This window comes from Protopterus annectens, chromosome 8.part0 (genome assembly GCF_019279795.1).
Source record: "Protopterus annectens isolate FY-2018-M chromosome 8.part0, PAN1.0, whole genome shotgun sequence".
Taxonomy (NCBI): Eukaryota; Metazoa; Chordata; order Ceratodontiformes; family Protopteridae; genus Protopterus; species Protopterus annectens.
The window spans coordinates 792,014,937-792,038,124 of NC_056741.1; the positions used below are offsets into that span (position 1 = coordinate 792,014,937).

At 44.1% G+C, this 23,188-nt stretch overlaps 1 protein-coding gene across 4 annotated transcripts in view; it reads left to right on the forward strand.

The window, feature by feature from the left end:
• OTUD5 (OTU deubiquitinase 5) overlaps window positions 1-23,188 on the forward strand; it is a 1,783,333-nt gene that overhangs the window by 1,573,013 nt on the left and 187,132 nt on the right. For all 4 annotated transcript variants that reach the window (XM_044080259.1, XM_044080261.1, XM_044080260.1 and 1 more), the window contains exon 7: window positions 11,669-11,876. In XM_044080259.1, the coding sequence (XP_043936194.1) occupies window positions 11,669-11,876 (208 nt within the window). The remainder of the gene's footprint in view (window positions 1-11,668; window positions 11,877-23,188) is intronic.

Below are 23,188 nucleotides of genomic sequence, written 5' to 3' on the forward strand. Positions count from 1 at the left end.
AAATTTTTCCAATAAAGGGGAGTACTGCCTACACTCCTTGGATGTACATAGGCAACTGAGATTTTACCTGGACAGGACCAAACCTATCCGTAAGTCTAAACAGCTTTTCATCTCCTTTTCTGGGCCCAGAATGGGAAAGGCTGTTTCCAAGGTTACATTATCAAAATAGCTAAGGGACTGCATTCTTCTTCTTCTTTCGGCTTTTCCCGGTTAGGGGTCGCCACAGCAAATCACCTGTCTGCTCATGATTGGCAGTGGAGTTTTTCCGGTGTCGAGATACCAGCCCAGCACCCAACCTTCCACTGAAGGTGCACACATGCAAGCACTCACGCCTAGGGCCAATTTAGAGTCCCCACTCCACCTACAGCATGTCTTTGGGATGTGGGAGGAAACCCATGTGACCACAGGGAGGACATGCAAACTCCGCACAGAAGGCACCCCAGCCGAGGATTGAACCGGAGAACCTCTTGCTCTGATGCGGCAACACTAACCGCTGCACCACCATGGCCGCCTGGCTAAGGGACTGCATACGTTTCATGTATTCCGTCATAAAAGAACCTTTGCCAAAAGTTAAAGCTCACTCGACCATATCTATGTCAACTTCTGTAGCTTTCCATTCCAGTGCTTCCTTGGATGATATTTGCACAGCAGCTACTTTGATAAAGGTATGAGCCTTAGCCCGTTATTACAAAATGGACTTGGTCTACAGAGGGAGAGCTGCCTTCAGTTCAGTGGTACTCAGAAATGCTCTTCCATAAGGGCCGCCCATGGACCTCAAGGTAGCTTGGGATTCTGTCCCATCAGTGATGAATGGAAAGAAGATTAACAACATCAGATAAAGAAGTTATGTCTTACCATACCGTTCCATCTGTGTTGTTCATCTTCTTTCATTCACTTCCCACCCTCCTTCCCCCTACAAAGGCCCCTGGGGGGATGCTTTGGGTCCAAGTGGTGCCCTAGGGTATTTGCACAGAAGTGGTCTTGGCTTTACTTCTCTATCTCTAGCAAACTCAATCTGAGGTAACAGGGAGAAGGGCATTCTAGTTAGAAGCTTAGCTCGAGAGTCTTTGGGTGGTGCGAGCTTGGCAAAAAGGCTGACTTGGTTCCGAGGGCTCGGAACTAAACCAGTCAGTGATGAATGAAAGAAGATGAGTAACACAGATGGAATGTTATGGTAAGACATAACTTTTTTTTTTAAACATGTACAAGGTTGATGATGCAGTAAGTGTGTGCCACAAAACAAATGTTGTAAAAACTCTGCATTTCTGTCTGTAAAAAGCAAAAAAAAAAAAATTATTGAAGGCATAACCCACAAGTGGGTGTGGGTATATCAGGATTTACCAGTGGTTGGCATGATTTAATTACATCCACAAGTGGGTTATTGCTATTGTACAGTGACATTATCTAAGAAAAAAAAATTTCTTACCCTTCTTAAATGATGTCTTTGTTTAACAGCGAAGTAGCATTCCTTCTCGTTTTCCCATTCTTCTGCTTTTGTTTGTGTTGCACATGTGTTACAGGACTTGCATTCCCACACGTGCACAGTACATCAGTGCTGTTCAACTGAAGCAGCGGAGAAGAAAAGCACCTCTGTTGCTTTTTTAGTACAAAGCAAAAATGTGAACATTCTGTGAGAGGTAAGACAGTCTGCCAAGATGTGCAGAAATACAAGGAAAATCAAGTGCATTTTTGTTTCTTTAGTTTTGCAGACTGTACCTGATTTTTCTTGTTTGATCTGCCCACCATACATACCTCTCAACCTCTTAGATCAAGAAATCCCAACAAAGCCTTATGTAATGGGGGGGGGGGGCAAATGGCCTTTTTTCTATTGGTAAATGCTTGATTTACAACAGGCACGCTGGTTAAGCTGTCCAATCAGTGTGCTCAGTTTTGAATAACAGTGAGCTGTCATTGCGTGGTAGTCATTATGACAAAACAGCTGTGGTGACAGTCACCCTGGAATATCCCCATTTGAATTTTTATCCCTGGAATAATAATTTGTCCTTTGTCTTGACTTAACTGTAAAGTTGTTTGCCATTGTTTCATGGTCTTTGTAATGTATTCAGTCAGTATAAGGTGCATCTTCTACATTTGTAAGCACTCTTATCCATGAATCTAAGATGCTGTCAAATGTTGTTTTTTGTAGTTTGTCCATGCCATACTTGGATTCTTCCCCTTTTTATAGTTCCCTAGTATGACTTTAACAAAAAATCATCCATTGTTCCATATGACTTTCTTTTGTTACCCTTCTGTTCTATTGCCATGATTGATTTTTCTTCTAAATAACTATAAACTCTGTTGGCATCAGTTCCAGTGTATAGTTTGTACATCACTGGAAGGCAAGCTATTGGTCTATAGTTTTTAGGATAGCTTGCCGATTCACTCTTAAGGAGGAATATTGTAAAAAAAATCTGCACTTCGGTGTATAAAAAGCAAAAAAAAAAAAAAGTGTGCATGTAAGTAGATATCCTTCCATTTCACTGTTGCAGTATTCCTTACAATAGGGATTCCCTGAAAGGGGTGTCCTGACATTCGGCCAGTATACCGAAGTCTTTAGGTTGCTAAGGGTGCACTGTACATCACATATGTGCTGGCCACGTACAGTATAGGACATAAAGGTGATGTCTGGACATGCCTTCCTCAGAACGTCTTTGCTGCCAGTCTGAATGCCATCTTCAATTAGTCTGATTGTGATGATTTTAATGGCAACTGTAGTGATGTCCCTTTAAACCCACCACCCCTGAGGAGATCAGAGAGAATAAGGAACCGGAACAACAAGGGCCAAACGAACTGGAGATCTGGTCACCAATCTCGTCAGGGTCAGTGGAGGGGGGAGAAGGGGATCTATATGGAATATTTGATAGGCAATGATGGTGTTACTATTGTCAAAAACCTTACTGGTGATTTTACTGTGTATAATTATAGCCAGGTGAATGCGAGTCCTGAATGGGCAGAATTGTTTTCTAAAGGTTTCAATTTTGTGCCAGCAAGGAAAGCTAATATGGTTGACACGATTTTACAACTCAAGACCTTTTGTAGAAAGTTAAACCTTGCATTACATTTTTCTGATGGAGCTTTAAGTTTGAACCAGGTGCGGTTATCTAGACCCAGTACATGCATCTCCCGTCACACCCTATGGTGCAAATTTTTGAACTTTTTTTTAATTAGAGATAAGGGAAGTCCTTAAGAACACAAGACACAGAGACACTTCAAACCTCACCCAACCAGAAAGGGTCTTATTACAAGATATAACTGATAGACGTGATTTGAGACTCATGAAACCCGATAAGGGTGGGGGGGGGTTGGTGGTTATGAATGAGGTTTACAGTGGTACAATGTTTGACTTGTATAGTGAAACATATGTCTACTGCAGTGGTGGTGCTGCGGTAGCGTTGTCGCCTCACAGTTAGATGTTGCCCGTTCGATTCTCAGAGCGTCTTCTATGTGGCGACATGCGTGAATGGACATTCCTTCGTTGAAGGTTGTGCGTTAGGCCCGGCAAGCCAGCACGTAAAAATCTACTGCCAATCATTAGCGGACAGGAGTTCCGCTGTGGCGACCCCTAACCGGGAAAAGCCGAAAGACACAACACAACAACATAGTGAAACGTACGTGGAAGTATCCAGGAATGAGCTAAATATAGCGTACAGGAACAATGACCTGACCATTGAGGAATTACTTCTTAATGGGCAGATCAGTCTTGATCTTTTTGAGTTTCTTGATTTTAAGTACCCAAGGATTCCTACCATTTTTGGAATTCCAAAGGTCCATAAATCCATTGCCAACCCACCTCTACGTCCAGTTGTGGACTCTAAAGCTTCGAAAACTTTTTGTTTAGCCAGATTTATTGACAGTAAGGTGAAACGTGTTGGATGACCGGCAGTGGGTGGTTAAGGACTCATGGGATTTTTGGGGTAAAATCAAGCCAGAAATGACCTAATTATGGTCATCATTGACATCTGCGATCTGTTTTCTGTCATTACTCATGATTTAGGTCTTGAATGGTTTTAACACTAGCATGGACCACAATACCATCTTAACTATTCATTCCTGTGTGGATCTAGTTCTCAACAACAACTTTATTCATTTTGAGGGGCAGACACAGGGGGTGGCCATGGGCGCTTGCTGTGCCCCTGCTGTTGCAAACATTGTTCTTGCTCAATGGGAAGATTTATATACATTGGATTCTGATTTTAAACATCATTGGACATTATATGGCCTATGTTTAGATGATCTAGTCCTTTGGAAAGGTAGTGAAAATGACTTTTCACTTGTGTCAGCAACACTACCAATTTTTTGAAATTTACCATGGTCAAAGACAACAGTCTTTTACACTACCTTAATATTACTATTAAAAAGGACAATGATAGGAAGGCCTTTACTACCCTTTTATACAGGAAGCCCATTTACTCCAATTTGTTGTTACACTTCCGGAGCTGGCACCCTTTACACCAAAAGAAATCTTTGGTTAAAGGGCAGTATGTTAGATTGGCCAGAATGGTATCAAATGACACAGACTTTGTCAAGGAATGTGAAACACTGCATGAAGTGTTGGAGAGAAGGGGTTACTCCACCACTTTCATCAGCAACATAGCTGATGAGGTTAAAATGAAAAGGGAGCAGGGAACATATAAGGTCCTGCTATCTACTTGTGGACCCGAAAGGGACGAGACAGACTTGATTGGGCAGAGTAGATTCAACATGGCCTTAACTCTTCCCTATACTATGCATTTTTTGAGATTAATCAAGTCGTATCCAAATTTTGGTCGATCTTCAATGTAGATACTGATTAGGTGGACAGCCCTTAGTGGTGTATAAAAAGGATATCTCCCTAAAGGGTCTATTTTAGAAAAAGGTATGGAAATCAAGTGGTAGTGGTAACTTTAGATGTGTACAATGTCCTTACATTATTGACAAAGTCAAATTGGTAGAAAAAGGGTTTGGAACCATCATGCCCCAAAAGAAGTATTATTGTTATTCAAAAGGGGCTGTTTACTTGACAATGTGTGACTCCTGTGATGGATTCTATATAGGTAAAACTAAGAGATCCCTTTAACAAAGAATCTGTTAGCACCTGTATGACATCAAACAACACAGTGAGAGTAATGCCTTGTTCAAACATATTAGGACTTTCCCTACACACACTTTTAGATTTGCAATCATTGATCATGTTGACCTGGGTTCACGGGGGGAACCGTTTGATGAATACCTTGAATTCAAGGAACTAAAGTGGCAAATAAGAACAAATGCCTGTCAGTTACCAGGGCTCAATGACAGGTTGTCCATTAGTTCTTTGCTTAGGTTAAAGTCTATGTACTGTATTTAATGTTATGTTTTGTTTCTTAACAGACATTATTTTAAGTCTTTGAAGTGTATTTTTTTTAATTAATGAATTGTTCATGCTTTGTTTTTTGTTTCTCATACCACAGTTAGGGGAAATGATGTAATTAATTATTACATTTTATCCAATGAACTGGTAGGGTTGTGTATAAAATGTGACTTCATTTGATTGTTCACTATTCTGAAGAAGTCTTTAATCGGCAAAAGTGCTTAATTAAACCTATTCTTGTATCCTGCGTGTGGTTTGTGGTCTTGGGTTACACCTTCTTGCTAGGATTACCATTTTGGCATAGGAAGCCCCTTTTTATCCAAATATCCAGGCTGTAATCTACACCCCTGCCTTTTGTACTTGGACTGCCTCACACTGGAAAAAGGGCCCTGATGCACCCCATCCCAAAGACCATGCAGCTTTTACTGCATGGTTGATTAGTCTTATTTGCCCTTGTAGATGAGGCTTTCTTGGACTCTAGCCTGTCCCCAGACACTTCAGCTCCCAGAAAACCTGACAGATATTACAGAGTACCTGACTCTCACAAGTTCCTCTTCAAGAATCCTTCTGCGGCTCCAGAGACAATTTCCCAAGGACCAAAAGGCATTAAGGCTACTGCTGCCAAAAATCCTATCCCTTCTGATAGATATTCTAGAGCCTTAGACGGGTAAGAAGATATACACTTCTGCTACTTTGGCCATTAGGGCTTTAAATTGCCAGTTTCATATGTTAAAATATCAGCAGCATATTATGGGACTACTTAAACAGAAAATTATGTTGATTCCTAATTGCGCTGAACACAAAGAATTGCAAGATTTAATGCATTCTTCAGAACAAGTTGGTAAACATACTTTGTAATGTGGTTTTGACGCTTTAGAAGCATCTTGCAGAGCTGCTGTCACTGGGTCTGTACTTAGAAGGCATGCTTGGCTTAAGAAACTAAACTTGCCAGATCATGTTAAAGCTAAATTGCTGGATGCTCCCTTAAACCAAGATCACCTTTTTGGCAACAAAGCAGTAGTAGTCCTCAAAAGGATAGAGGAAAAAGCTAAATCTATGCAAACTGTTATTTCCTACAACTACAGCCTCCTAGATTCAGTAGGCATTGGCCTTCAAAGAACTGGTCCTTTCCAGTCCCTTCCAGGCCTTCTCAGTCCAAACCCAGGAACAGCAGACCACCTAGACTACAGTCTCAGGCTACACACAGACCTAAGCAGTGGGGAGCTCTGACTTCCAAAGCAGGGAGTAGTGTACCACACCCCTACAGAAAAATGGCACAATGACTTAACCTTAACCCTTCCAAGCCCTGCTCAACTACCTGCTCCCTTAGGAGGAAAGCTTGCCCTGCATGCAAAAAACTGGGAACTCATTACCCTGGACAAATGGGTTTTAAATATAGTCTCCCAAGGGTACATATTCCACTTCCACACACTACCAACCCCAAATGGTTGGCCAGACCTACCCCCAAATCAATGGGCGGAGGCCAACAGTAGGTTCTCTCTCTTCTCTGTATCAGGGCTATTCAGCCTGTCCCAGCAGAACAAAGGGGACAAGGTTTTTATTCAAGACTTTTTTTGGTACCCATAAAAGACAACTCCTGCCGTCCTATCCTGGACCTCTCTATTCTCAACACCTTTCTGGTAGTTCCAAAATTCTAAATGCTAGCTCTTCAACAGCTTTTTCCTGTGTTAGCCAAGGATGCCTGGCTGGCAACTCCAGACTTAAAAGAAGCGTACCTGCACATCCCAATAAGAGAATCTTGCAGGAAATACCTACGCTTCAGGGCAGGCTCCATGCACTATCCATTCTCTGCATTTCCCTTTGGCTTATCTACTTTGCCCAGGGTATTCACAAAGTGTCTAGCTCCAGCCATTGCATTTTACCGGCAGAGAAATATTCAAATTTACCCATACCTGGACAATTGTCTGATTCAGGCAGAAAGCCAGGACTTGCTATTACAACACCTGGCATTCGTAAAGAAACTTCTAACCTCACTGGGTTACACCATCAACGAAAATAAATCTCACCTAGTACCCTGCCAACAGATTGTATTCCTGGGAGCAAGCTTAAACACAGCTTCCCAGATGGCATTCCTCACTCCGGAGAAACAAGTTTATTTGACAACCTACTTCAAACTATTGGCCACAAAACCCCAGCTATCTGCAAGGAAAATACTGCAAACCCTGGGGTTCATGGCCTCTTGCATTCTACTAGTTCCATATGCAAGACTGCATAAGAGGAAACTCCAATGGTATCTAAAAAGCCTATGGTGTCAACATTCTCAGAACCTAAAAACAATGATTTCCATCATTCCTTGTATGAAGACAGAGTTCCTTTGGTGGGCAAAGGCCTGCTACCACAACAAGAGACTCCCTTTCACTCTACCCCCCTGCCGCCCAAACCCTAACAACAGACGCATCAGACTATGCATGGGGGACTCGCATGGCAGGGCATTGCATTCAGGGCAAATGGAACCCGAGACAGATGCATCTGCATATCAATCAAAAAGAAATGTTAGCTGTACAGAATGCTCTGACAGCCTTCAAAGACCATATTCTTCCAGGACAACTATTGGTAAAGACAGACAACACCACAGTTATGTGGTACATAAACAAGCAGGGGGGGAACCCACTCGTACCCTCTCTGCAGACTAGCCATGGCTCTGTGGAACACAGCCTTGAGCTACCAAGTACACCTACAAGCTCAATTCCTGCCAGGCAAACTAAATTCACTGGCAGAAGACTTGAGCAGAAATCTCATGGACCCACACGAATGGAAACTAGAACCCAAAATATTCAACCTCTTGAGGAACAAATGGGGGACTGCAGAGGTAGACCTGTCTGCCTCCCCTCAGAACTACCAATTGAACAAATTCTGCACAAGAACTCCCCACAGTCAGGCGGAAAGTGGATGCCCTGCCCTTTACTTGGGAAAGCCTCTGTTTGTGCCTTTCCCCCTCTGCCTCTCCTCTTGAAGGTTCTACTAAAGATCAAACAGGACAAGCTAAGGACAAATACTGATTGCACCAGACTGGCCACACCAGCACTGGTACCCCCTCTTGTGTAGTATGACACTGCTGCAACCATGGCACCTGTCTCAGACCCCTTCCCTGCTGTCCCAGCAGGCGGACTAGATTCTGCACCCTCAGCTTCAAACCCTGAACCTTGCAGCCTGGCTAATTCCTTGAGCTCTCCTCTAGCATCCTTGAGTAAACAGGTGCTAGATGTCATTCTGGAGGCAAGGAGGTCTAGTACTAGAAAATCCTATGCTGAAAAGTGGAAAAGATACTGTTTCTGGAGCCAGGCTCAGGGAATTGGCACAACAGTGCCCAGCTTACCTCATATTCTACAGTACTTAACAGAAATTCTCCACAAGGGCCTATCCTTCTTGTCAATTAAAATTCATGCCTCTGCCATTTCAGCACATTATAATAGTGTGCCACCCCTCTTCTCTCACCCCTTGCTAAAACAATTCCTTAGAAGGGCCAAAAATTTAAGACCCCCCAGGAGAGCTCCCATTCCAGCCTGGGAACTTAACTTTGTATTGGAAAAGCTCACTCTCCCCTTTGAGCCAGCTACAACAGCAGAGTTGACATTCCTTTCTTGAAAAACAGCCTTCCTTCTAGCCATCACTTCAGCAAGAAGAGTGTCTGAATTACAGGCCCTCATAGCAGTGGAACCCTTCATTATCTTCCATGTGGACAGGGTTTCCCTCAGGACTAATCCTTCCTTTATGCCCGGGGTGGTGTCTAGTGTGGCCCTAAATCAGTCCATTCATTTGCCTACTTTTTTCCCTAATCCACAAAACAAAGGGGAACGGATACTGCACTCTCTGGACGTGTACAGACAACTTGGATTTTATTTGAACAGGACTAAGCCTCTCAGAAAATCTGAACAGCTGCTAGTTGGCTTTGCTGCAGGGACAGAAGGGAAGGCCATTTCAGAGCAAACAGTTTCCAAATGGATAGCCCATTGCATTCATTTCTGCTACAAGTACCATGGAAAACCTACCCCACAAGGGTTAATATCACATTCCACCAGGGCTGCATCTACCTCTGCGGCTTTTGTCAGAGGAGTCCCAACCAGAGACATGCTAGAAGCTGCTACCTGGAGCTCTGTACATATCTTCCCCAAGCATTACCACATGCCTATCTTTTCTAAATCCAGAGCTGGATTTGTCCCTGCAGTCTTGCAGGGCTTAATAGCTGGCCCTAATGCTCTTTAACTTCTTCCTCCCTTCCTTAGCTTTGGGAATCAACCCAAGTGTGATGGCTGCAGCAGTGAAACACGAAGAACATAGTACAGTTGTGTACACTTACCATAAATGTAGATGTTCGAGTGTATTCACTGTTGCAGTCCTGGTTACCCTCCCTCCAGCCCCCTGACTTCTCTTGGCTCTACCTTTCCTTCTTGTTTGGTATATTTATTTTTTTCTGGTGTATTTGCTTTTTGATGGGGGTGTACCGTACCATACCATATAATTGCTTCCTATTGTGGGGGCACCTGACATCTGGGGCAAGAAAAACTGATGTAATGGCGTCGGCTGCATGTTTTATACCCCTGATGACCTGACATCATGGAAGAAGAGTCCGCATCCGATGCAGAAATCCGAAGACTCTGGTACTCAGGCCGGCTGAGGGTTGCCTGCAGGCAGATAACCCAGATGTGATGACTGCAGCAGTGAATACACTCGAACATCTACATTTATGGTAAGTGTACACAGCTGTGCTTTTTGGTGTCCTTGGGTGAGTTGTTCATATCGGGTGTAGTGCATCAATCTTTGAAGATTGATCTCTCAGCCATTTCAGCCTGTATAGCTCTGGATCCCACTCTTGTGGCCAGTCCATGTAGCCTAAGGACTTCCTTAAAGGAATTGTATGTCTAAGACTGCTCAGAAATTTGCTTCTTTTCTACACTATAAATTAGTCCTTTTGAACCTACTGCCTTAACCCCTCCTTTAATATCTAAGCTGGATATTTGCTCTGTTGTTTGCTATATCATCAGCAAGAAAGGTTTCAGAACTACAGGCCATTATTTGGAGAGTGTTACCTTACTTGTCTTCATCAAAGAGCATGTTAACATAGGACCAACTCTTCCTTTATGCAGAAAGTAGTGACTGAGGTCTCCTACAGCCAAACTGTTCAGTTGTCTGATTTTTTTTCCTAACCCTTGGAAGAAGAAAAGTAATACTACAGTTCTTAGACATACCAAGACAGCTGATATGTTATCTGGATAAAAAAGACACTGGAAGCTAAGAAAAAAGGAAAAGTAGTCTCCAAGCAAATAATTTCAAAGTAGCTGGCTAGCTGTATTATTCCCTGTTGCTATTCTTGTCATGGAGAGAACATTTGGAAGGGTCTATGTGAAGCCCGTAGCACTAGAGGTACTGCAGCCATTGTGGCTTTTCTTGGGGCAGGGAGGTGGATAGATGAGAAACACTACAGGCTAAGTATTGCTTCCGAGGCAAGGGCTGGGTTTTCCCACTGCTGTTCCTGAAGACTTATTATAACTCACCCAAGTCTTCTACCTCCAACTGTTTTTCAGATCTGAGAATTGATGCAGTAGTAATGATCACTGCAGCAGTGATTTATGTTAATAACTTGGTACTAATATGTCAGAACTTTGTGTAATAGCAGATACTCAAATAGATCACTGCTGTAATATTGGTCTGCTGTCCATCATCCCCTTTTCTCTTCTTAGGCATCCTGGCTTGGAAGTACTGTATCTCAGTGTATTTACCCCTTCAACTCCCCCCCCCCTTTTAATGGTATCAGACCTACTTAAGTCAGCATAAATTTGAAACCTCAATTTCTCAAAGTTCTTGATGCAAACAGTGTCTGTTGATTGTATCTTTTTATTTGGTCTTCTTAGGGCCATGACCAAGACTACATAAGCTAGATAGGCTGATAGTTTCCTAGAAAAGAAAGCTTTAAAATGGTGTGGGCAGATGCCAGCTTCATACAGAGAATGTAATGATATTCCTAAGGGACAAGCATCCCTAGACTGGAGGGGGAAGGATGCTGAGCTGTGGAAGTCAGGCTGAATGTTGGGCCTTTTGTGACATAATCCCCAGTAATCCCTGCTGCTGCAGCAGTGATTTACTCCACGATCAGCTCTTATAAGTTCCTACACAGTTGTACCTTTTTTTTTGTAATTGCTTTTATCTTCAGTTAATTAACCTTTGTATGACATGGTGTCCTTATGTGTAAGCTTACTTAAAAAGGGGAGCAAAATCCAACTCTCACATAATTTAAAATAAAAGCATAATTTTACAGCAAAGACACTGTTGAAATTTTGCAGATCTGTTTACCCTTCTTTTCCTTTTTGCATCTTTTCATAGCCACGGAAAGCTAGTGCAACATGTAGTTCAGCAACAGCTGCTGCTTCCAGTGGCTTGGAAGACTGGAGTGGACGATCTCCCCGACAGAGAAGCTCTGCTCCTTCCCCAGAGCATCCAGATTTACTTGGAGACCTTAACATTAAACCGCCCTCACCAGGTATTGGAGCTGCCTTAGCCCTCACAAAGCCGCCATCACCATGTGCACCAGGTACGTACAGCAAGTTTTAAGAGTATTGTGTGCTTTTTCTGTGGAGGTGGTAAATAGGTCAGCAAGAGGGAATCTGGGGCAAAGTAGTTGCAAAGCTTTCAAGTACCAAAAGTGTCTAAAGCATGAGTAATAGGTTTATTTCTGTGTTATGGAGTGTAAAGGTTTTGTTTTTCAGCCAAATGTAGGGTCCTGCGAGTGCCCATATCCGAGCAGTGCTGTTTCAGACTTAGATTGCAGAGACTTACTAGTGTTAAAATCACTTGGTGAGAAAGAGAGGAAAAACGAGGGAGTTGCAGGTATTGGAAAGAGTATGCAGTGGCCAGCCATCCTGGCCATAGTGTCAGAATCTAGGACAGAGTTTTGCATCAGACTCTATGTAGAATTTTCAGTGTCACATTTGCCAACAAAGACAAAAGTAGACGGGTGAAAGAGGTGCGTGTAACTGTGTGATGGTGTTGAGAGCCTTGGAAATGTTAGAATATGGTAGAGTATCACAGCTAGTTTGTATAGAATTCTGAGATTATCAAAATCTGAAAGTAAAGGGGGTTAGAGAAGACGGGATGAGAGAAGCACTAGTGTAACTAAGAATGGTAGAAGGAAGAGTTGTGTTTTAAAGCTGCTGAGTACAGAAAATGTCAACATGAGTGAGGGAGGAAAGAGTGAGGCTTGGGGGATATTTCTTGTTGATTGGGTAATCTATAAACTGGATTCTTGAGTATCAGAATTTGTGGCAGAGTTTTGGATATTTGAGCAGAAGCCACATGTACAAATTGTGGATTTCTCATTGGTGGTTGAAAAGTCGTCTCTCTATTGGAGGTTGCTTCAGTGTGTGAATATGTTGAGTGCATGTTGAAATTCTGAGGACCTTAATTCTGATTGTCATAATTTCACAACTTCAAGTACAAATATAAAGGAGTATATACAAGTTTGTGGCTAAAGTACCCCTTATCCAATAAGTATTCTCCTTATCCAGTATACTGCATTAGAATTAGCATGTGTAAGTCACAATGGTGTGTGGTGAGGATGCCAGTGGTCACACCTCCCCCAAAAACACTTTAGTAGTGAAACTGTGAGTAGTACAGCTCACTGTAGTTACAGTTTGCTTTTCAAAGTACTGGCACGTGCTGCAGTTTCAGGTGTCACATTTGTAACAAGGAGCCATTTTCTCCTGAGGTGCAGTGACCCTGGAACTGATTACAATTAGTTCTGGGCTGTAGATGTCTTTGCTGTCTGCAAAAAAACTAATTAAATTGATATCTCTTTTTATACCTTTGGTTTAGTTCAGAACTGGACCTGATATATAGCCTTTGTTCAGCAAACATACATACAGTGAATGCAGCATACTGGGGACATCAGAAAATACCAGTAAGAAAGGATGTATGAGGGAGGTGGGGGATGCATCTTGATGATGGGGAGTGGGGAAAAAATCTCTCTAGAGGATTTTGATCACTGATGATTCCATTTACCACGTTTTAAAGTGATTTTAACTTTGTTTTTGTGGGAAAGAAGTGACTTTTAATGACTTCAAATTTTTACTGGTGCTGGCTGTTTGTTTTCCCCTGGAAAAAGGCACCATTTTCAGTTTATTTATTTATTTATTTTCTTGAACAGGAAACATCTTTATTAAATTGTCATGTATGACATAGGCCATGTTACATTTACATAAATGAAAATAAACCATAGTGACACAATATCAGTTGCAAACATATTCCAAACCGTGCCGAGACAACTGTAGCTGCAAACATTATACATCACTTTTAACATATCCAGTCATTGTTAGTCAACTATTGCATAGTTCATTCAAATCCTGCTTTCTAAACCTTATTCCTCCTCTGCGTGTATTGATCCCACATTTCCCATTTTTTTCCTATGTAATTTGCTCCTACCTTTTTCTAAAGATCCCAGTTCCAGTTTTATCTCTGTGTACTTCTAGTAAAGTTTGTTTAGACTTTGATATCCATTTTGTAGCAATTACCTTTTTGGCAGCCATCATAAGTAGACTCAGCAAAACATTACTATGTCTAGGAAATTCTGATTCTGCATCATAGCTCAGAAAAATCATTTCTCTAGTTACTCTCAATTTGCTCACCCAGCATCTCGGACAGAGTAGTTTGCAGGGGATCTAGAGTAGTTTGCAGGGGATCTTTAGTCTGCCAACTCACTACAGTCCCAGAAAATGTTCTCAGTTTCCTTATTCTTCCCCTTCACACCTCCAACATTTGCTGTCTACATGAGAAAAAAAAGTCTGTTTGGGGTATAAAAATACTTATGTAAACACTTCCAGGCAAATATCATAAATCATCTAGATTTTGTTGCATGTTTGGGAGACATACATACAGTGGCTATAAAAAGTTTACACACCCCTGTTAAAATGCCAGGTTTTTGTGATATAAAAAATGAGACCACAATAAATAATTTCCAAACTTTTACCACCTTTAATGTGACCTATAACTTGTACAACTCAGTTGAATAACAAACACATCTGTTAGGGGAAAAAATTAAAAAAAAACGTACAGTAAGCTGTCAGTCTTCTTGGGTAGGAGTCTGTCAGCATGGCACATCTCGACTTGGCAGTATTTGCCCACTCTTCCTTGAAAAAGCACTCCAAATCTGTCAGATTGCGAGGACATCTCTTGTGCACAGCCCTCTTCAGGTCACCCCACAGATTTTCTATTGGATTTAGGTCCGAGCTTTGGTTGGGCCCTTCCAAAACTTAATTTTCTTCTGGTGAAGCCATTCTTTTGTTGATTTGGACATATGCTTGGAGTCATTGTTGTATTGAAATGTGAAATTTCTCTTCATCTTTAGCATTCTGGCAGATGCCTGAAGGTTTTGGGCCAAAAGTGACTGGTATTTGGAACTGTTCATAAATCCCTCCACCTTGACCAAAGCACCAGTTCCAGCTGAAGAAAAGCAACCCCAAAACATGATATCGCCATCACCATGCTTCAGTATGGGGATGGTGTTCTTTTGGTGATGCAAAGTGTTGTTTTTGCACCAAACTTACCTTTTGGAATTGTGGCCAAAAAGTTCAACCTTGGTCTCATCAGACCATAACACATTTTCCCTCATGCTTTTGGGAGACTTGATGTATTGTTTTGCAAATTTTAGCCGGGCTTGGATGTTTTTCTGTGTAAGAAAAGGCTTCCGTCTTGCAACCCTACCCCATAGTCCAGACATTTGGAAAATACGGGAGATTGTTGTCACGTAGTACACAACCAGTACTTGCCAGAAATTGCTGCAGTTCCTTAAGTGTTGGTATAAGTCTCTTGGTGGCCTCCCTGACCAGGTTTAATCTTTTCATCAATTTTGGAGGGACATCCAGTTCTTTGCAATGTCACTGTTGTCCCATATTTTCTCCACTTTTTGATGACTGTCTTTACTGTGTTTCATAGTATATCCAATGCTGTGTAAATTTTTTTGTACCCTTCTCCTGACTGATACCTTTCAATAATCAGATCCCTTTGATGCTTTGTAAGTTCTTTGCGAACCATGGCTTTTGTTGTAGCAGGCAACTGACTAAATGTCAGGAAAATCCTACTAGGACAGCTGAACTTTATTTGGGGTTAATCAGAGTCTCTTTAATTGATGGCAGGTGTGTACCCAAGAAGACTGAATGCTGTAATTAAAGCAAAAGGTGCTTCAACAAAGTATTAATTTACGGGTTTGTACACTTATGCATCCAACTTATTGTACGTTTTTTATTTTTTGTATTTTCCCCTAACAGATTTGTTTGTTTTTCAGTTGAATTGTACAGGTCACATTAAAGATGGGAACATTTTTAAATGATTTATTGTGTTCTCGTTTTTTTATATCACAAAAACCTGGCATTTTAACAGGGGTGTGTAAACTTTTTATATCCACTGTATGTATCATTATAAAGTCCTATCTAAACGATTGTTTAAGATTTGTATAATGCATATTTTATCTGTACTTTTGTCAGTTTGTACTTTTGTTAATTTGGAGCTTTTCTTACTGGGCCGCCGCTGAAAAAGGACCTGTGTCCAGTTGGACTTTCCCCGTAAACAAATGTAAAATAAATAAAATTGCAGAATGTCTTGTTAAATTTTACACTGTCCAAACGTGTCTGTGTGGAACAGAGTGACTAAACCTTGACTGCAGTCAAGAAGACCTATATCTTAACCATCCCAGAAGGAGAGTGAGGTGTGGTTTTCCTGTAACCAAATTGCTCCTGCACAAGCAAAGGCTTAAATAACAAGGACCATTACCAGGAAGATATGGACTTAGCACTCCAAAGTCAGTGGTGGTAGCCTTTGCGATGCATATGTGGTACTCTGCATGTACCTATAGAGACAAAGCCAGACCTTTGAGTTGTAGGGGTGAAGGCCCAGTTTCCCAGTAGTAGATGGATGTCTGAGCATAGGCAGGGACACAAGCTCCTTTCTCTGTTCTGATGACATCTTTCCACCTCCCTCTGTTTGAGGGCTTGGATCGGGGTCTTACTACATTGAGCGTGAATGGGATGAAGATCCATTGAAAGAGGGCTTGATGGCTGACAGATGGAAAAATCAGTTAAAAAAAATGAAATTCCCCAGTGCATCTTTCCTGGAATGCAAAAGTCCAAACAAGCTATGATTTAGGCATGACCAGTAGCAGAACATCAAAGATCTGGATGGAATCAAATCTAGTGGAGCAGATTCAGAACAGTCTTTCTCCCTGAGTGGGAGGGATAACTATCAAAAAGGCAAGCCATGGTCTTCTATACACTGGGCAGCAACTAATTACCTGAGGATCTGAAGTAGTTAACTTCATTTGATCAGCAACCTGTGGATATCGGTGAGGAATTCAGGAGTTTTTCCAGTCTAAATTCTAGCCATTTCATTGTGTGTGCGTGTATAATAGTCCCTTAGTTTAGTTAAACAAATTTTTAGTTAATTTTTGTGAGAAAATCTAGTGTTGTCCCTCCCCCTTTTTTTGTGTGTGTTAGGGTGTGTGTTTCAGTCATGGCCAAAGGCCCCAAGGCCATTTTCTCTAAATGTGCTGAGTGTGGTCATAAGCTGTCCCCAGCGGATAGCCACACTCAGTGCGTTCTCTGCCTGGGGGTAGCCCACTTAACATCGGGCTGCCAGATCTGTGCGGCCTTCAACCCCCGGGCTGTGAGGGACAGGAGGAATAATTTAATCTTGGCGGGGCTCTTACCCCCGGATTCTTCTTCCTCCTCTCCCTCAGTGACGCCAGTCGTGGCTGTGACTGTCCAGCCTTTAGCTTCTCCTCCCCTGGCTGGGACTCAACCTCCCGCTGTTTCCCAGGGAGAGGGAAGCTCTTCTAAAAAAGACAAGCCTAGAGAGAAAGAGAAGGACAGGGACAGGCATAAGAGCCATAAGCGACGGGCCGAATCAGCCCCTTCGGCTCCACCGCCTAAAGTGCTTGTTTCCCCCACTAGAGTTTCCAGGTCTTCCCCCTCTCGGCTCCGTTCTCTACGCTTCTCTCCGGAGCCAGAGGAGGAGTCCCCGTCACCCTCTAGGTCGTCTAGGCGACCTTCCCGGCCTGCCTTGATGACTTCCAGGTCCACCATGAGTTTGTCCAACGCAGGTATGGACCGGATGATGCGCTGATTCCTGCAGGCCCAAATGCAGATGGGAGTGCTCCTGCCCCCCCGGGAGGGAGCTCTGCCCCTTTCTTTGCTCCAATTGCTCCTTCTCCGATCCACTATCTAGTTTCGGAGCCGTCAGATCTGAGTCGTCTCGGAGCCGGGGAGTCGACGCCGATAGTGGTTGCCACTTCGACGCCGGCTTTACCCTCGAGCTTGTTGGGTCATCTTTCGGATCCAAGCTCTCGGGGTCGAGAGCCGAGTTTCGGATCTGCAGGGGTGAGTGTGTCTTTGGCTCCGTTGTTGTCGGAGCGCACCTCCCTTTCGGGTCCGATCGCTTCGGCTCCGACACCGGTCCTCACATCGTAAATGAGGGGACTGCTCTCAGAGCCAGGGGGGAGTGGTTCACCTTCAGCGTTCGACGTGGTGGAGGGGGTCCTGTCGAGGAGTTCAAAGTCCCCGGTCCATACTACGGATCCACCCTCCACTCCCTCACATATGGGCCTGTCGTCCATTGTCCGGCCCCAGGGACAGCCTGCGTCTGTGCCCCAGTTAGGTCCTGTAGAGGAACAAGACCCCGTTGGTGAGCCGTCCTCGAACAGTCCCACCGAGGAGGTTTCTCACAAACGAAAGTGCAAGAGGAGGCATTTGGACTCCCCCAAGTCCCTCACAGAGGACACGGACGTAGAGGAAGGGGAAGGTTCCCCCAGGTCACCCCTGGAGGATGTCTCCTTTGGAGACATTATGGAGATGCTGCATATTAGAGGGGGGTGGTCAGCCCAAAAATCTTCCTCGGATGAGTCTGTGTTTCTGGAGGCGTTTGACGCAGGACCGTCTACCTCCTGTGTGCCCCCGCCCCAGGCCGACCCCTTGGTAGATTTGATTACTACCAGGGCTTGGAAGGAGCCGGACACTGTGGAGCCAATCCCTAAGAGACCGGATAAAATTCTTAGTCCCCCTTCTGACAAGCCCTCGTGGAATAAAGGTTCCCCAGTGGATGCCATGGTGGTGGCAGCTGCCACTAAGAAGGAACTGGCACAAGAAAGTTCCTCGGTCCATCCTCCTCATAAGGAGTCTCGGACGATGGACCGCATTGGAAAGTGGATGTTTGCTTCAGCCACCTTTTCTATAAGGGCACTGAATTATCTGGCACACGTCATTAGGCTCCAGCGGGATCTGATAAAAGAGTATGTTGGGTCTCCCCCAGAGTCCATGGCGGCTGAGGACAAGCGAAGTTTCTCTGCTCGCATGGCCACTATAAAGTCAATATCAAACACTTCTATGCGGCTCCTCTCCCATACCACGGAGGGGGCGGCTAGAGCCAGCGGAGCAGGAGTCGCACTGAGGCGCCACGCCTGGCTCCATCTTTGTGACTTTGCGGAACCCTTCAAGGCATCCTTCGCTAACGCTCCCTTTGACGGTTCTATGCTATTTGGCAAGACCATCCGCGACACGCTACTCCAGAGCGAAAAAGACGGGAAGACGCTGTCTGCCGTCGGAATCCGCTTCTCTGCTCCTCAAAGGTCCTTCTCATGGAACCAGAGAGGGCAAAAGAAGATGTGGTTCCGAAAATCTCAGCAGTCCAGTCCCACTCCAGACCCTTTGTCCTTCAGAGGCAGGGGAGGCCAAGGTGGACGCCGGCCCAGAGGCAGAAGGGGGCCGAAGAATTTCGGGTCGAGATAACCCTTCTCCGACCAACCCGCGCAGTAGCCCTGAGGAGTTGCCCGACTGTCCCTCTCTTGAGGGAGTTGGGGGGTGTTTTTAAGAGCATCTAACAAGTTGGGAGTCCATTACTACAGATTGTTGGGTGCTCCAAATAATATCCAGAGGTTAATCTATCCCCTTCCTGAATCTTCCCCCGTTAGTGAGGCACCTCCCCGATGTCCCACCCCATCAGAGGGAGGCCGCTGCTTCAGAAATAAAGAAATTATTAGAAAAAAGGGCCATCCAACACGTCCCCCCAGAGCAATCTGGGTTGGGCAATTACTAAAGGTTTTTTTTAGTGCCAAAAAAGACGGGGGACTTAAGGCCAATCCTCGACCTGTCAACTTTGAACCTGTTCATTGCCAAAGAGAAATTCCAGATGGTCACTCTGCAATCTATTCTCCCCCTTCTGCAGGAGAACGATTGGATGTGCTCCCTAGACCTCAAGGATGCGTACTACCACATTCTCATGGACAGACGATCCAGGAGGTATCTCTGCTTTCGGCTGGGGGCCAGTCATTATCAGTTTAGGGTTCTTCCGTTCGACCTCACCACAGCCCCCAGGGTGTTCACCAAGTTCATGGCAGTTGTAGCAGCCCACCTGAGACTTCATGGAATTCGGGTCTTCCCGTACCTAGACGACTGGCTCCTCACCGCCCCCACCAGGCATCTACTTTTTTCCACCAGGAATTATGCTTTACTCTTGGCCCATCACCTTGGCATTACCATAAATTGCGAGAAGGCTTCTCTGCATCCTGTTCAAGTTCTAGACTTCATACGGGCCAGGATAAACACACTCCAGTCTAGGGCCTTTCTGACAACGGACAGGTTGTGCACCTTGTCACTCCATGTAATAGCACTTCTACAGTCCCCGGCCCCACAGGCAGATTTAGTCCTGAGAGCCCTAGGATCCATGGTGGCGGCCATCGGCCTTTCACCTCTTGCTCGACTGCACATGAGTCCTCAAGTGGACCCTTCAGGTCCAATGGTCCCTCCTCCTACACCCTTTGGATTCACTGATTCCCCTGAGCAAGGTTTGCAGGAGTTCCCTTCTCTGGTGGCTTCATTCTCGAGAGCTTCGGGAAGGGAGACAGTTTGTAATGCCTCTACCCCAAGCCACGCTGACCACGGACGCTTCTCGCCTTGGGTGGGTGGGGGGGCATTGCATGGGCAGGACCGTCCAAGGCACGTGGACTGTAGAGACCGGTCTGCATATCAATGTTCTGGAGATGAGGTTGGTGCTTCTAGCGTTGCGAGCCCTTCAGGACCTTCTCCCTCCAGGGACAGTTGCAATTCAGACAGACAACATGGCTGTAGTCTGGTACATCAACAAACAGGGGGGAACCAGGTCTTACCCTCTTTGTCGAGAGGCCATGAGAGTTTGGGAATGGGCGATTTCCACCAACCGCTTTCTGATAGCAAAGCACATTCCGGGTCGGTCAAACATTCTAGTGGACAAGCTGAGTCATTCTATTCTCACACCTTACGAGTGGTCTCTAAACCCCTTGGTAGCAAAACAGATCTTCCTCAGATGGGGTCAGCCTTGCTGCGATCTCTTCGCGTCTCCTTCAAATGCAAAATGCAGCAAATTTTTCGCTCTAATTCCCCCACCAGGGGAGAATCCCAGGGACGCTCTGGTTCATGCTTGGCCACCCAGTCTTCTTTATGCTTATCCTCCTCTTCCGCTAATGACAAAATTTCTGCAGAAGGCTCGTCGGTTGGGGAGCAAAATAATCCTCATAGCCCCATTCTGGCCTCGTCAGATTTGGTTCCCGTATCTGCGGTCTCACATCATAGCTCCTCCTTGGGTCTTAGATCCCATTCCAGATCTGATTTCTCATCCTTCGGGATGGCAAACTCTGAACCTGGACGACCTCAAGCTCACAACTTGGTTGATCCAGTTCCACTGACGGCTAGGACTACCGGTATCTCGTCTTCTGTAAAAACTATTCTGGTAGCAACACATAAACCCTTTACCAGGAAAATCTACAACAGTAAATGGAAGCGTTTTTCCATCTGGGCCAAGGATAGGAATTTGGATCCTTTCTCGGCTCCTATTCCAGCAGTTCTTGAATTTCTGTCCCATATTTTCCATCAAGGGGCCAGTTCTTCTACTGTGAAGGTTCAGATGGCTGCCATTTCTCATTTCCACATCGGGGACAACCTTAAACCCTTTGCTTCCGCTAAGATTTGCAAGACCTTTTTGAACGGCACCTTTCTCTTAAGACCTCCAGTCAAGAAAGCGGTTCCTCCATGGGACTTAACTTTAGTTCTCCAGGCCCTAACGGGTCCACCCTTTGAACCCGCAGCTTCAGTTGACTTAAAATTCTTATCCTGGAAGACTGCCTTCTTGATTGCAATCACTTCAGCCAGGAGGGTGTTTGAACTTCAAGCCCTTTGTACGAAACCCCCGTACCTGGTTTTCCATAAGGATAGAGTATCTCTCAGGACTAATCCTTCATTCTTGCCTAAAGTGGCCTCCGAGGCCAATATCAATCAAATCATCAATTTGTCTGTTTTCTTCCCCAACTTTCAAAACAAAGGGGAATATAAACTGCATTCGTTGGATGTGCATAGGCAATTGCGATTTTACTTGCATAGGACAACTGCCTTTTGCAAATCAGAACAGCTTTTCGTGTCTTTCGCTAAGCCGTCCTTAGGCAAGCCAGTTACGAAAGTTACCTTAGCCAGATGGATATCCCACTGCATCTTACAAGCCTATTCAGCTTCCGGTAGGCCAGAACCCTTGGGGGTTCATGCTCACTCTACCCGTCCTATGGCTACCTCTGCAGCATTTTGGTCAAGGGTTCCCTTAGATGATATCTGTTCAGCGGCTACTTGGGCCTCTTCTCATACCTTCATTTCTCATTACAAACTGGATCTGATCTGTAGAGGTAGGGCAGCCTTTGGCTCCGCAGTGCTCCGGTATATCCTTCCATGAGGACCTCCCAGGTTTTTGTAGCTGGGGACTCTGTCCCACAGGTTGCTGATCAAATGAAGTTAACTACTTCAGATAAAGAAGTTATGTACTCACCGTAACGTTCCATCTGAGTAGGTAACTTCATTTGTCAGCAACCAACCCCCCTCCTTCCCCCTAGCCTGTTTCGTGATCATTTTCTTATCAGAAGGGTTTCCTTCTGTTGTGTATCAGTTTAGCGTTCTCTTTCGAGTATGTTTGGCTGTTGTTGATTGATAAGTGGCAAACTCAATCTGAGGACTGGAGGGAGGTAGCAGGGTATTATGGGTAAGGGGGAGGAGCTGAGAGCTTGGATCTTTTAGCTTGGAAAGCTGCCGGCTCAGATCCATGTCAGATCCGATACCCACAGGTTGCTGACAAATGAATTTACCTACTCAGATGGAACGTTATGGTGAGTACATAACTTATTTTTTTGCTCAACTCCTCTACTCTGGAGATAGTCAGTACCATCTGTCCTTCCACCTTCCTGCATGCATTCATATGGAAACCCCCAGACCTACCCTGTAGTCTGTAAAATATTGCAGTTATTTTTTTTTTTTTCATTGGGGTAGTCTTTACTGAAACAGTGGTCCATGGACTCTTGACACCTGCTCCTGTGATAAGCCACATCTGAAATTTATTTTTTACTAGGATCACTACAGCATAAGTCATTATGTTTTAGTTTCAGGACTTTCAACTAAAATTGCCATTAAAAGTGTAATCTTTTTTTCTATACCGACTTGAATTTTATTGTTGGATCTTAGCACTTTTTCATTGTTTTGAGTATTTTTTCCACTATTGTTTTTATAGAAAATGTTAACAGCAAAACATTAATATGTATGTATGTGTTTTATAATGTTTCTATCTAAAAGAACAATAATAATCAACTATTTACAATGGTGTGTGTACTATAAAATAAAACTTTTAAACAGAAAAAGAAATGTGATGAGTAGTTTTTAGTTAATAAAGTCTGTTTATCCAGCAGTTCTTTGAATTTTGAATAATGCCCTTCTATTCTAATGTTGCAGTATTCTTTACAGTAGGGGAGGTTGCTGCCTGCAGTGCTGGCATCCGGCCACTATAGCAGAGTCTTTGGTCCAA